Here is a 15561-nt window from a genome sequence, read left to right as displayed (position 1 = left end):
TGGTGCAACAAGTCTGCACACTAGGCTATACCACTTTGATTCACTGCATATTGCATAGTCCATGGACACAGAAAATAATACAGTGAAGGCCTGGAGCGGGGGGGAGGCTTTGGATAGAGTGGGACAAAGGGGGGCAAGAGGGGGACATCTGTAATAGTGCAACAATATTAAAAAAAAGGAAAAAGAAAAATCATACCACTAGGAAACTGAAAAGGCAAGTGAAAGTCTGAGAAAATATTCATAGGACATAGATCTGACAAAGGATTTGTATACAGAATTTATAAAAAGCTTTAAAAAAACTCAATAAATATATGAACACCTCACCAACAAGACACATAGTGATATATGAACACACAAAAGATGCTCAACATCAAGGAAAGGCAAATTAAATCCACAATGAAATATAATTATACATCAAATGTTAAAATGGCGAATATTAAAAAGACTGATAATACTACATTTGGGAGAGTATGTGGGGCAACTGGAACTCTCCTACACTAATGGCAGGAATGTAAAACCGTACAATTTGGGACATAGTTTGGCAGTTTCTTAAAAAGGAATAAACTACTAAAACTACACATGCAACAACATGGATTATTCCAAAAAACAAACAAACACTGTGCTATGTAAAAGAAGTGCCACAAAAGCAATTCATATTGTATGATTCCATTTATGGGAAATGCTAGAGAGGTAAGACTAGTCTATGGTGATAGAAAGCAGATCACTGGCCGCCTGGGTATGGGAATAGTGGGAGGGAATTGACTGCAAAGGAATATAAACATTTTGGGGATAGTATTCTATAGATTGTGATGGCAATTACACAGGTATGTACACCTGTTAAAACTCATCAAATTGTGCTCATACATGGGGTATGTTTATTACATAAAACTTACACATCAATATAGCTGATTTCAAAAAGCCAAATGAAATGTGACCCAACAAATGTATGATTTTTCACAAAGTTTACTAAAATAGTGATAATAATCATCATCAAATAATAAATCTAAAGGTTATTCATATAAGAAAGATTCAAGTAACATGTGAAAATTAGAAATAAAACAACTGGTTAAAATTTATATAACCAAACCATACCTCAAATGTATATTTTTCTCTATTATTAAAGAGCATTAATATGGTCATCTGGAAAGTGGAGACTTGCAGTATGTGTTTCCGTGTATTAGAGCCAGTGACTTGTGCCCCTCCAACACCAACTTCAGATCCATCTTCCTGTTTCATTTTTTAAAAAACATAAAGAAGACATTATCACATCCTGGTAACTTTAACAGTTTATTTGAGAAATAACCCCTGTAATGACAAACCCCTCCTTTACAAAACTACATTAAAAAGAAAATGTTATTTAAAAACATGTATGTGTGTATGTATACATATACCAAATCTTCAACTAGGGTTGTCGTTGTATGTGTAAACAATTTAATTTTACAACTAAAAAATTATTTTAACAGTACACAATAGAATAATAATGGACTTATTATCACTCCTTTATACCACTACCAAAAGTAGTAGGATTAGGTTTCTTTTTGTGTGGTCTGGTCATAGCAAGAGATCAAATGATAGCTAGGATATGGGGGAATTCTTTGCCATTCTTACAACTGATTTAAGTACAAAGTAGAAATTTAAGTCTCCAATAATTGACATATAAATTTTGTTTTAAAAACCTACTGATCTGTTTTATAAAACTTCAAAAGATAAAATAATGGTTTAGGAAAAAATCCTCTCCTTTAAAATCAAAACAAACAATTAAAAGCTGAGTTTTTTGGTATCCTTGACCTTCCCACTTACACTTAAATACAGGGTGGATCAAAAGTAGGTATATAATTGTGAGTATGAAAAACAGAGTTTATTCTTGTATTATTATTTACTAATTATTGTATTATTTTTCCACACAAATAGCTATAAACCTGTCCTCTCACCCTGTATATAAAAGTTTCTAACATTATTCAACTAAATAAAATACAAGGAATATTTCCCATTTCCATTAAATATAAAAATTAGAATACACATAGCCATTTTAATAACATATAAAACTACTAAAATTCTAATTACAATATAGAATAAAACAGTCATTTGCTGCCTGGATGACAACTTATGTATTATCTTTTATGTTTTGCTGGAAGCTTTTATTACTTTTCTATTTTTAAGGAAAATGACCCTGACTAGAGTTATACCAAGCAGTAAAAGTACTCTAAACCTCACAATGTTAGATATAAAAAAGCGATTACTTTTTAAAAATGAAGGCCATTCACTAGCATAGTGCTCACTTTAAAATAATCAGTTTAGTAACATTTTGTACATCTCACAAATCTCATGTTAACGTTTCCAGTTTTGATTGCTGAAAATTAATAAGGCTTATAGGAAACCAAAAATTTTGGAAAGGGGAGTCATAGCTTTGTATGTCCTCAAATCAACTTACTTCTTATTATTTTATGCAATATGATCTCAAGTCTAATCTTATAAAAAATGTGTAATTATTCACTCCAGGAAGGCTATTGGTATAATCTTCATATTGTCAAATGAAATTATTTAGCAACTGAGTGAACAGAGGTAAATAAAGCAAAGTTCCCACCTTTTTAATATTTGAAACAAGGATATAGGAGAAATAACTGACCCAAGTCAACAAAAATCACAAACCAGTTCTATAGACTAATTTTAAGTTACTTAATATTTACCTTTTTGACTGGTCCATAAAAGGTGGCATTGAGATCTGCAGAACCCATATGATGCTGGAGTGTGAGCTGCCGACCACTGTGTTTCGCTAAGTAAAACCTTCAGCAAATCAAACCAGGTTTTAGAGAATCATACAACTTACATATTTGAAATTATAAACTACTAGTGGCCCAGTGCACAAATTCGTGCACACTGAAAGGAAATTAATTAGAATATTTTAATATCGCTATTTGCCCTCTGTCTATAAATAGAAGTATCAACCAAATTCACGATTGACAATGACAGATCAAAACACATATGTGTGATTGGCATCAGCAAGAACTTTGTATGTATTATGCATGCGCGAGTCAACTTAGCCTTTAGAGATATAGAATAAACTTGATTAATTAGACCGGCTTTCTGATGTAGCTAAACTTTTTCCAGCCCAGTGAAGCACCCCAACTTCTCTTTCAGGTAACTGTCAGCAACACAGCAGTAAATATCAACATGAAGCAGATTATTATTGCAGATCACACTGGGAGAACAAAGGGTAAAATATTTAACTGCAGCAGTGTTTGACTATATTCTGCGCAGTGAAAAAACCTGAAGTCATTTTTAAGGTCCACCATTTCTTACTTCTTTTCAGTTGGGTCAAATTTCTAAACTTTCTAAATCTCCGTTTTCCGGCTAATGAAAACAGGATTCCACTGAGTCTCCTACCTACCTACTCCAGGACTTCTGTGAGGATCAAATGAAATGAGGTATGGGAAAACACTTCACAGACATTTGGTTACAGTGTGAAATGTTTCCACCTGGCTATAAAGCAAGTCGTGTTCCTGGGCTGAAGAAACTGCAAGGAGGCTAGTTTGCTAGGGAGAGGATGCCGGGCATTGCTACGTGACATCATTACCCAGACGGGCACTTAGCATATTAGCCTTTTATATGTATATAGATAGGATAAAACTTATGTAAGGTAGAGTTAAAAAGTTAGCATGCAATAATGCTGAAGGACATCAATAAAAAATTCCTTTGAAAAGAGTTTATGCAATGCATATTCAAAGCATAAAGGATAATTCTCCTTTTGAACATGAGGTAAAAAATGGAGTACAGCATATTTATCCTCAATCAGGGACACTACAAATGCTCAAATTTATTTCAACTTTGGACAGTTATTTGTTCTTAGAAATACTAAGTTTGATCTACATTTACCTCCTGAATATCTCAAAAGCATGTCTTGGTGCTGGTGGGATGTTGCACTTTGGTGTGGCTGACTGAGTGGGCCAATATCCTGTTGTGAGCACCCGGACTGTGAGATCAACACCACCTAATGATACCTGTGTAAAGGAGAAAAAGATGTTCCCCAACAATTAACTAGGATTTGTTATCTGTTCCATATACACTGTGTCAGTTATCAAAGTAGTTAGCTTCATATCCGATACTGAGCAAATAAAACATTATCTTCTTAAAGGTAAGGCCCACCTGTGTTTTTCAAATTTTAACTCTCCTGTCTAGGATTTATATATATTGCTTAAGATGTTGACTTTAAAACACTAGCCAAAGGACAGTTGTTAGCATGTGAACAAAGGGTTAGTGGTGTCATTGAGAAATGCAAACTTTGGCCCTGCAGCTTTTTAAGATAAAATGTTAAGTGGTCATATCTGTGTCATTTAAAAGAAAAATTTAGGATATTAGCTCTCATCTCAAATTTTAGTATTTTTATCATATTAACACACAAATAAAATAATTCTATTGCATTCATACTTGAAGTATATTGACCAACATGTTTTTGCCTGTAGTTCACATTCTAACAAACTTTGCATAGGATACTAAATCCTGTTCTACATAGTAGATGCTCTATGAATATTTGAATATGGATGACTACTATCTCTATTACATTAGGTATTTTCTTCTTGCTAAACAAATTAATTTAACAAAAATAAAGCATACAAAGATTCTTAAAGGTAAAATAGCATCTTTATTATTGATATTCACAGCTTATGATATTCTAAATCATTGTATTTTTATCTAACCTGATTTAGTGACAGATTTTTAAAAGGAAGAGATCAGCTTATAAAAAATACCTTGAAATATTCCACTCAGATTTCTTCACAAATACCTATTAAATGATCACTCCATTTCAAAGAAACTAAAACTAGATAGAAATCCTAGATGATGCACAGGAGAGGATCACAGCAGAGACTCTTAGATGATGAACGGAGGAGGGCTGAGAACTGCTGGTACTTTGTAAGTTGGGTGGACTGGGGTGTTGAGCTCACATCTTGGTTCAGTACACCCAAAACAGTCTCTCTCTCTTTTTTTTTAAACTTTTTAACCTTTTCTCCCATATACTCAACAAAGACTTTACCTTCAAGTCTTTTCTTAAAATCTAATTTTTTAAAAGAGACCTTATCTGACCACCCTTCCCTATTACAAATTTCCTTTGTATGTTCTATTGCCAGCTCAGATGCTATGTGTTTACGCATCTTGTTTATCATCTGTCTCCCAGATTAGAATATAAGCTCCACACTGGCAGGAAATTTTGTCTGTTCCACTCTCTGCTGTACACCCAGTGCCTACAATGCTTGGCACGGACAGTTAAGTGGGTCAGAATGCCTTGATAGGTACTTGCCCTTTTCTACAAAATTAGCTATTTTCACATATTTTGTTTGTTATGAGACTGTGGGACCATTAAATACTAAAGGAAAGACCTAGTATTTTAAAAAATGGTCGTGACATATCTTAACTACAAAGTAATATACAGTCACTTGAGAGAGAAAACTTTTAAAGAAAAACTGCGGAGTTCTCTAAACTTAAGGTAAAGTTGTAAAACAGTTAAAAAAATAAAATTCCGAACTTAATTAAATCCTCACAAAACCCCACTGGTCTCCAAAGTCATACAAGTTGCAGCTCACCGCCTTCTAGAGTCGCAATACAGAACCACACTTAGAACACACTAGTGTCTATGTTTTTATACTCAGCCCATCCCCACCAATCCCGAGGATGTCAGATCCATTTAATACCAATTAAATAGGAGGTAACAAAGACAGCTCAATCCCGGGGTAAAGTGAAAAAAAGAGAACTATACTTTAGAAAGCTTGCATAAGCCCAATATTCTTTTCACAATCTATAAGAATTTAACAGCAGAATCATTCTATTTATTAAATTTTCAGCACATTCCTTCAAGTGAGGAGGATAAACTGTTTTAGAAGAATAAAAAAAATAATTTAACATCAATAGTTAGAAAAAGAGGTTATATGAGGGAAAATAATTTTTTAAAGCACTCACAGATACTACTGGACATTTTAAAAAATGACAACAGTCCATTTGATATATGGATGAAAATGTCCACTACAAAAGATTTTACATAAGATATATATAAGCAGAAATAGAACAATTTACCCCAGTTGCCTGTAGATGTTGCCTGAATTCATCCATAGTTGTATTTGAGATGCTCATATCCCTAAACATTCCTTCCAGTTTTGATGTGAATTGACATCCACACTCAGTCTGTGTAAGAAAACAACAAATAAATGATGTTTTTTTTTTATGAGAAAACATACAAATAAACGATTCCATGTTACTGTCATCATTTCTAAATTTTTCCAATGGTTGCTCTAAAGTACAGGTACCAAACTTTAGTGTTTAAAATGCAGATTCTAAATCTATCAATAACCTCACTGAAGGCAGGGGCTCAGAACTCGTGTTCACAAGCACCTCATGTGATATGTGTACAGGTGGTCTGTGGACCACACCTTTGTACTTTTGTGACAGAACTATATAGCAATATGGCCTTTATTGTTTCCCTTGTACTAATCCTTCCCATATTGCCATGAATGTACCCTGCCATGCTAAGAGAAATTCCAGCAAACTCCAAATATTTGAGAACTTGAATAAATGTAAGTCAGCTTTATAAGTTTATAAAAATAGTATTTTAAATCAGTTAAATCTTTTCCAATCAAATGTTGCTGTTCAATCATGTGACAAACATTAGTTAGGTACACTCCATTCCATCTTATACACACCTTACCTTTAACTTAGATATCATATTTTTTTCAGAGTCATCAGAAACACTTTTATTTGTAAGAAGTCTCCTTGCCAAGTGTTGTTTATAATAACGTTCAAATACATCTTTTTCTTGCATAAACCTAAATAGGACCATTGCCTTATCCAATATTGTTTCTACTTCTTGTTCTGTTAGCTGCAAAATCAATTAAAAGAGTACTTAATAATTTCAAAATTTTAGTTGTACAAAAATAGCACCACAGTTCAACAGTTTAAAAACAATACTGCGACAACAAACATAAATACTTGGTTGTGCTATGTCAGGAGGGATCTCCTTAAGAGAAGGTGCCTCCTACTTCATAAGGGAGCACACCACAACTCTGACATCCTATTCTAGTGCAGCATCCATCAGGCATTGATGTGGAGTTCCATTTCCTAGAGAAGCGGTTGCCAACCAGTGGTCTCCAGACCACTGGTGGTCCGTGAGGTCCGAAAGGTTAGCCCTAGAGGGCTACTACTGAAATGATACTTGGCTGGATTAAACGATGATGAAGAACAGATGAAATAAAGTTGTAAATGCAAAAAAAGAGTATCTTACAATGCCTTTGCATAATATGTAGACAGGAACTTAGATAGCCAAAAGACAGATATTGTCATATAAGATCAGTCAAATCTAAACTGTGCAAACAGAAGGATAATCATTTGCTGTAATTTAAAGCAGCGGTCGTCAACCTCTCGGACCTCTCTGACCCCCAGTGGTCTGTGGACCACTGGTTGGCGACCGCTGCCATCACCCTTATCTTTTAAATAGGGAAAGGTGATACTGTGGCAGGTTGTATTAAGCGTATATTAAAATTTATGGAAGAATAAACAAATGTGTCTTTTATTCTGTCTTGAACTTTTGTTTCTGCTAGAGGAGCCTGTAAAACCTGTGGCCATTCATTGCTTTTCCCTTTTGTCTAAAAAATTACAAGGTGAAGTAAAAAAGAGCAATTTGTGTGTAATCACAATACTCTTAATTTAATTTTCTATGCTATAGTGAGCTTCCAAGATCCCATGCATACAATCAAAACTTGAAACTGAGCTTCAATATATGCTTTCAAACTATTTTCTGTTACTCTAGCCTATGCCTTCAAATTCCTGGCATCCAAATATTATCTGATACATAACCCCTTTAGTTTGTTTTTATAGATTAAGTGAAATGTCAAAGTACCTCTGGCCATTTCGAATACCGTAAACAATCCTTTACATTTAAGCATAGCACATGGTTATTTTTATATTTAAAAATTCCTAATTTTGTATTTGATTTCCCAAGCTCATATATAATTTTATATCTATAAGTTAAATTTAAATGTATTTTCAAATATACTATACTTACCCCTTTGACTCCCTTTTTCAACTTATCATCAATAAATAATGAGAGGTATTCAGGGGACCTGGAGTTGAGGTTGAGAAAATACTCAAAGTCACCCGCAATAGTTTGTTTAAAGAGTCGGTCATTATTAAATGATTCCTGCAGGAAGCGATCAAACCTACTCTTCAGATCCAATAAGCCCTTCCAAATAAAAAAAGAAAGTTAAGATTCATTATAATAATGTCTCTAGAAACAATATGCATGCAAACATGTATGTTTATTTTAACTTTGCTGGTAATATAAATGTGTGCATTCAGTGTTAAACTTAGAGATTCTATATTATTTTCAAGCCCGTATCTAAGCCTGTATTAAAATGTCAGTGATGAGGGAAATATTCTATCATTCATTTATTTATTACTGCACTTAAGATGAACCAAAGAACCTCTTCACTTGTTTCTCCTCATCCTATCTTTATTAAGTGGGCAAGCCCGAGAAAACTAGCTTTAAAAATGTACCATGAGAGCCCTTTATTTATATTAAAACAGGAAAATTTGGAACAAAATCTTCTGCTCTTACTATTGCTTGAAAGCAAAACATTTTGAAACAAAAGTATTTAACACATGGTTGTTTTTGTAATACACTAAAGTATATGAGCACTTAGGCATATAAAAAAGTAGAAAGGAATAACTTTCATTCTTAAGACTATTTAAATAAGGTCTTTACCAGACAGAATAAATAAAAAGTAGCTGAGTCTGGCTTCCTAATATATACATACTTTGCAAAACTCTAAAATCTTTAAGGATAATTATACATTCTAATTTACTAAAAGGGACAATTAAGTAAAAAATACATACTACATGTCATAGTAAGTGACCTTTTTAGTACTTGTCAACAGTAGTTTATCATAAACTTAAAGATAATCTTCTGTATTTACCTACCTGGATATAGTCAACGGGATTCTTTCCTTCGCCTTCCTCAGAAACAAGGGCTTTACCCTGCTCTCTCAAATAGGAACTCATACACTCACACATTGTTTTCAAACCATTTGGCACACGACTAAATAACTTGTACATGCAAGCAAGGTCTGTAATCAGAAAGCAAACACAAATCGGCCACATTTAAGATTAAGAAAAAGTGTGAATCTCTGTTCATGCTGGTTTGTAATACTTAAACTTATTTTTCCATTGCAATCATTTGCTGACATGAAAAACTACTACCCACTCCCCCAAGCAAAATAGAAAAAAGGAATAAACAGGCCAATAATTAATGGTTATTATTGCAATTTATGATACAGGTTCAGATGAGACACTCTGAAAGCATCAATAAAATGTCTCAGCAATTTTAGTTTACATGGAAGAGAAGATGCCCAAACTGATTAACAAAGCCACAAAAATGAAAACTACAATTTTTAGTTTCTGTATAACTTATCCTAAGTAATTCTAATCTAGAACCTAGTATTACTATAAACTGTATAAGGATAACTTTCTTTATGGTGTAATTTGTAGTCAATAAATTTTTTTTAAAACCTATTAAAGTCTTATGAATATTTTTAAGCATGTCTATTTTAAAAGTTCAAACAATAACCATGAAAACAAATATACTAGAATTTATTTCATTTCATATCATGGTAAAGTTTACATGAAATGTATAGCATAAATTCCTATTCTTTAATATTTTCCTCAGAGCAATCTCTAATATTTCCCAGGTGATGTCTTAAAGCCAGTATCTGTATTTGAAAAATTGGTTTATCTCAGAAAGAACACTTTTGACTCTGTCCATTTTTGGTATCATGTTCACAGATTAAAATGTAGAGTTGAAATACTGCTTTTCCAAATGTCTAATGTTTCTTTGAAATAAGAACGTATAGGGAGACTATCATATTAGAACTTTACAACAATACAAAAAAGTTTTATAATCAAGAACTTTTGAAAATGGAGCTAAAACAAGCAGTAGAGATTAGAGACTGAGAATTTTTTTTCTGTCAAGTGCCAAACAGTAAATATTTTAGATTTGTGAGCCACATATGGTTTCTGTTGCTATTCAATTTTGTCATTGTCAAGAAAGAATCCATAGACAATAAATGGGCATAACTATGTTTCAATAAAACCTTAGTTTTTAAGTCTAAAATGTTTATTATGTTCTGTGTAATAAAACATATTCTTTTTAAAAAAATATTTTTATTGATTTCAGAGAGGACGGGAGAGGGAGAGAGAGATAGAAACATCAATGATCAGAATCATTGATTGGCTGCCTCCTGCACACCCCCTACTGGGGATTGAGCCCACAACCCAGACATGTGCCCTTGGTCGGAATCGAACCTAGTACCCTTCAGTCCGTAGGCCAACACTCTATCGACTGAGCAAAACCTGCCAGGGTGAAGCATATTCTTTAAAAAAATTTTTCCCCCACCAAATTGGTGGTGGGCTATATTTGGCAAACAGGCCATAATAATTTACCTAGGCTGGTCTATATTTACAAGAGAAATTAAGTTCCTAAAACTAAAGTTGTATGTATTTTTAAAATAGTTAGAAGCAAATTTTATAAAAGGGGCTTCTAAAATTTGTTTTTGTGACTTACAAAAACAAATTTTATTTAAAAATAAGTTTTCATCAATAATATAAATCTATAGTAATCTATGCAGAACAAAGCTTACAGTCTTTCTCATTTAGCATACAACCAAATTTCTCATGCTGAAAATAGTTATTACAAATTCAACAGTATAGATATATACTACAGTAATTTGGCATATCAAATACCTCTAACACAACGGTTCCCAACTTATGTTTTGTTCCTATGCTGTCACAGTTTTGCTTAATTATATGCTATATAGTTAATTGTATGTAAATTAATACATTTCATTGTCTTTCACTGTATATAAATAATGGTGTAGTGGAGGATGTGAAAGAGAAAATGAAAAATACTTGGGATTCAAAATTAAATACCAAAATGAGATGCCATTTGAACTTCACAGCACTATCTGCATCTGATAATCAGTCAATCCTTTTCATCCTCCAATTACGGTGGGAAAACTGTTTTTCACTTTTTGATTTATGAGACATTTGGCTTCATAATGGTGAAGCTGTGACCCTGACCTATTTTTGACAAAATGATCATGAGCAGAGCCTAGTAAAATTAAGATATTGCACAATTAGGTTTCTAGTGGGAGGTCAGGAAAATTGAAACCAGATTTTTACAATTTAGAATCACAGATAGTTGCTTATATATGGTAAGTAGCTACTGTGGTGTTTCTTCATTCGTGTACTTAAGCACTTGCCATGTGTCAGGCATAATTAATGCTTTTAACTGAAGTATCCAGGTTATAGAGATACTATAATTCAGGCATGACTAACAATCTCTCCATCAAACATTTCATAGCTCCTAATCTTCAGCCCATTTAATCTCCCCCCTCCCATCCTCTCAAGGTAGGTAAGAAAGAATTAACTCAATGGCTAAACAGTACATTAGAAAATTTTTAGATTCTAATTTTGTTTAAATACGGACAATGCTTTTCCTAAAGTCCAAGTCTGCCAGGGACCATTTACATCAGGAGTCATCAAACTGTAGTCCGTAGACCAAACAGAAATACAGCCCATCGTCTTTTTTGTACAGCATACGAAAAATAAATCAAATGAAGTTTTACAGAAACATAGTCAAGCTTATTCTTTTGTAATACTGTCTATGCCTACTTTCTCAATATGCAGTATGCAGTAGAGATGAGTAGTTTACTGTATGGCCCACACACCTAAAATATTTACTGCCTGCTCCTATACAAGAAAGTTTGCTAACCCGACTTAGACCTGAGACATGCAGGAGTAGCTTATTTTAGAAAACATGACAAACATATTTTGTAAAATGATTTTTGTTCTGTTGCTTTTACAAAAATGTTTACCAGAGGGTTTTTTAAAACGAAACTTTTTTGGCTTTAATAAAATCTACAAAGTTATACACAACTTTTTAGAAACTTATTACACGTTTACAAATATAACCATTTCAAAACACAAAGTAAGGATTCCATTAAAGGAAGCATGGGACAACCTCTCTTCTCATGTTTCTTTTCCGTTTTCTTATATCCTCCTTTTAAAAAAATTATTCACATAAAAAATTCTTCTTTTCATTCCCTACCTAGGTCATTACCCCAAATAGGCAATATGTATTTCATCTATAGGTCATTACCCCAAATAGGCAATTTGTATTTCATCTATAAGAAGTAAGTGGCTAAAACATTGCCAAAACTTCATTAAGAAGCAGGAGAAAAGAAGAGTAAGTACCAGGTTTATTTTTCAATATCATGTCAGTGATTTATTTAAAAAGTCAGTTTTAAAGCAAAACTTCAGAAATTAAGAGGACAACATAACTATTTCCTTATTTCTTCTTGGGTACTTATCACAAAATACTGTGTTCAGGAAAATAAAAGTAAATAGCCCACACAAGGAAATGCTACAGTTGTCACAAAGTACTGTTAATAAATAAATAAATAAATAAATAAATAAATAAATAAATAAATAAACGAAGGTAAATAGCCAAAGTGAGTAAAATGCTACAGTTATCTCAAAATTTCTATTTTTACTTTTATGCAATTCTCCCTTCTCCTTTTTTAGTCTATAATTTCAGAATCCCCAAAACCAATGAACTAATTTATTTAAATACACCAACAGGAAAGACACCTATTTTTGCATTTTTGGAAACCTTATCACAACTAACTCCCATAGGAAAGCCTACAAAAATTTTAAGATTGGAACTTCAGATTTTAAAAGAATCATAAAAACTACAGGACAGTATTCGTGAATAGAGTCCAAACCCTCTAGCATATAACACCAAAGTACAGGAATAGATGAGGAGCTTGTTGTCTTCACCAGTATTACATTTATCTTCTGGGTAAAGAAAAACACAAAGTGAGGAGACTTAAGACGAAAGATAGAAAAAAGTCACTTCACTAGAAACATCTAAAATCCTCAGTAAAAAATGCTAAGCTTTACCATTAAATCCTACCAAAGTAACAACTAAATTAGTGATATAAACCACTTAAAAACTGACATTCATTATCTTAATTAGAGAAAAATTTAAAAACAATACTGAGAACTTGGTAGAACTATAAGGATTTTTCCAACTGCTAAGACTTACCTTCTGTCTTTCCATTTTTCAACATATGTACTAGCCCAGAATTCTCCATTTCTACTATAGTTTTCATGTGCTTGGAAATAAGTTCCCTCTCCACCACCTTTACAATTGGCTCTTCAGTTGATTTATCAAGGCAGTGCATCACCCGTTCTATTTCTTCATTAATTCTAGCTTCTACTTTCTTTATATAAACTGAAGCACTGTTTTCTGCTAAAAATTTCTGGCTTTCCATCTGCAAATAGGAAGCATGATTCTTTAAAAACACAGAAGCAAAATGTGTTTCTGCTTTTAACTATATTTCTATAGTGTTTATCAAAAATCAAAACTAATATATAATAAGCACTATTAAAACTTTATATAGTTTATTACACATGATCATACAGTCTGCGTTATATACTTTAAAGCATTATTTACATAAAACTGAATTAATATATTATCCTTGAGCAGTGTTTTTCAAATACTGCCAATGTACTCCAAATAGCAGCAAAAGTAAACACATGCCAGAATAAAGCATCTGACTCAAAGTGAGAGTGGCAAATTCTTCTTTGATCTGTTTTAATGTAAAGTTATGCCTAGAAGGAATTATCACGTTTATCATATAGTTTTGCTGGCATACTGTTAATTACTGAAGTCCTCCTGTCACCCCGACTCTCAGGCTCAAAAGAGTATATATAATGAAGTTGGAGAAATGGAGCTTTTAAATAACTATCAATCTTGCCTGCTAACACCAACCTTATAGAGGTTCCACTAAATTATAAATGTCAACCCAAATGATTTAATAAACCTATTTGAAAGTAGGATTAATGAATATATCTAAGAATTACATAATAAAAGACATGTTGATATGAACTATAGATAAATTTAATAACACTTGCTACTATTGTAACAAAAAGTAGTCTTAGTCCTTGAAAATAATCAAATTTCTAAGAACAGACATTAACACACCAAACAAAAATCTTGGTGAGATCATCTTAATAATCCCTGGCTATCATCATTACCTTATAAATACTGTCTTCTATCTGTCATGTTCCTCAGTTATTGTTATTATAACTTCATTATAAATGAGTAATAGTTTAGCTTTGCTTTCAGCAATTTAGTTCGTTTTGGGTTGTATACTGCATAATGCTGCAAATGTATATCAATTGTACTTACTGACCTATAGCTTTCCAATCAACAGTCTTGAAGACATATATGCACTATGGGATCATGCACATTCCTACATTTATTTTACTAGTTACTTATAATATCAAAAGCCTGTATAGTGAAACTTCACTGGTGATACACTGCCTAGTAATTTGTGGGTAAATAATTTGCAACATAATAGCCTCAGTAAAAAAAGGTAAAAAAATGTTCAAATTAGTAACCACATTTAATAACTTTAAGAACATCTTAGAAGAGCACTTATTTATATATCTTCACTGATTACCTGAAAAAATTCTGCAGACATTTCCAAAAAAGGAGCCTCAAAATCTTCTTCATAGACTGATCGTCCTTCAAGACCTAAAATCATTAACATCTGGCATGCATTTCTTATTGCGCCTCTGTCAAAAGAAGTTACAAACACTTGAAAATCAAATTACATCAAAGATTCATATAAAAAATACAACAGAAATAGCTAGAAAGTTTCAGAATATGTTCTAAATCAGTGACCAATTTCCCAGAAGCAGCTTCTTTGTAACATGAGGTTTTAAAGTAATTTTCATTGGAAGGCAGTACCTTGACTGCACAGGTATTTATCTCATTGTTCTCATGCAATAACTTAAAACATCTGAAAGATATGTTTAAGATGTCATGTCTAAATAGTCCTGTGTATTTAAAAACACCGAGAGAATAAAAAAGCTATTATATCAGGAAGCAAGGAGGATGAAAGGAGGCTGCACTGCTTGATTTGTAAATTTTTGTACCAAATGACTTTTGAGCAATTCTGACCAGGCACCAATGTGGAAATAAAAAACTTTACAGCCCTAGCCGATTTTGCTCAGTGGATAGAGCATTGGCCTGCTGAACAAAGGGTCCTGGGTTCGATTCTGATCAAGGGCATTTACCTGGGTTGCAGGCTCCTCCCTGGCCCGGGCCCTGGTTAGGGCTCATGCAGGAGGCAACCAATTGATGTGTTTCTCTCACATCGATGTTTCTCTCTGTCTTTCCCTCTCTCTTCCACTCTCCCTAAAAAAATCAATGGAAAAATATCCTCGGGTAAGGATTAAAAAACAAAGAACTTTACAAGTCTTCATCTACTAGTTGCTTTGAATAGAGAAGCAGAGAAAGCAGTCTTGCATGTTTCAAGCCACTAGAGCTGGTGTCACTGTAATCATTAGAAGGAATATGAGAATGGTACAGTAGTTCTTAGCTGGCTTAGACTATGTGCAACATTTTTCTTTAAATACGTTAAGAAGAAAGGCTAGCCAAAAACCCTTAAAGAC

General features: G+C 33.1%; 1 protein-coding gene across 4 annotated transcripts in view; it reads right to left on the bottom strand.

Annotated features, from left to right (window-relative positions):
* CUL3 (cullin 3) overlaps positions 1-15561 on the bottom strand; it is a 108325-nt gene that overhangs the window by 16020 nt on the left and 76744 nt on the right. For 3 of the 4 annotated variants that reach the window (XM_054723513.1, XM_054723514.1, XM_054723515.1), the window contains 9 exons: positions 14565-14679; positions 13142-13370; positions 8959-9104; positions 8045-8221; positions 6692-6862; positions 6064-6171; positions 3874-3998; positions 2688-2784; positions 1093-1227 (listed from right to left, as the gene is read on the bottom strand). In XM_054723513.1, the coding sequence (XP_054579488.1) occupies positions 1093-1227; positions 2688-2784; positions 3874-3998; positions 6064-6171; positions 6692-6862; positions 8045-8221; positions 8959-9104; positions 13142-13370; positions 14565-14679 (1303 nt within the window). The remainder of the gene's footprint in view (positions 1-1092; positions 1228-2687; positions 2785-3873; positions 3999-6063; positions 6172-6691; positions 6863-8044; positions 8222-8958; positions 9105-13141; positions 13371-14564; positions 14680-15561) is intronic. The other variant, XM_054723516.1, reaches the window with a different exon arrangement.

This window comes from Eptesicus fuscus, chromosome 11 (genome assembly GCF_027574615.1).
Source record: "Eptesicus fuscus isolate TK198812 chromosome 11, DD_ASM_mEF_20220401, whole genome shotgun sequence".
Lineage (NCBI taxonomy): Eukaryota > Metazoa > Chordata > Mammalia > Chiroptera > Vespertilionidae > Eptesicus > Eptesicus fuscus.
Note: the sequence above shows the minus strand (reverse complement) of the source record. Positions and strands in the feature narration are given on the sequence as shown.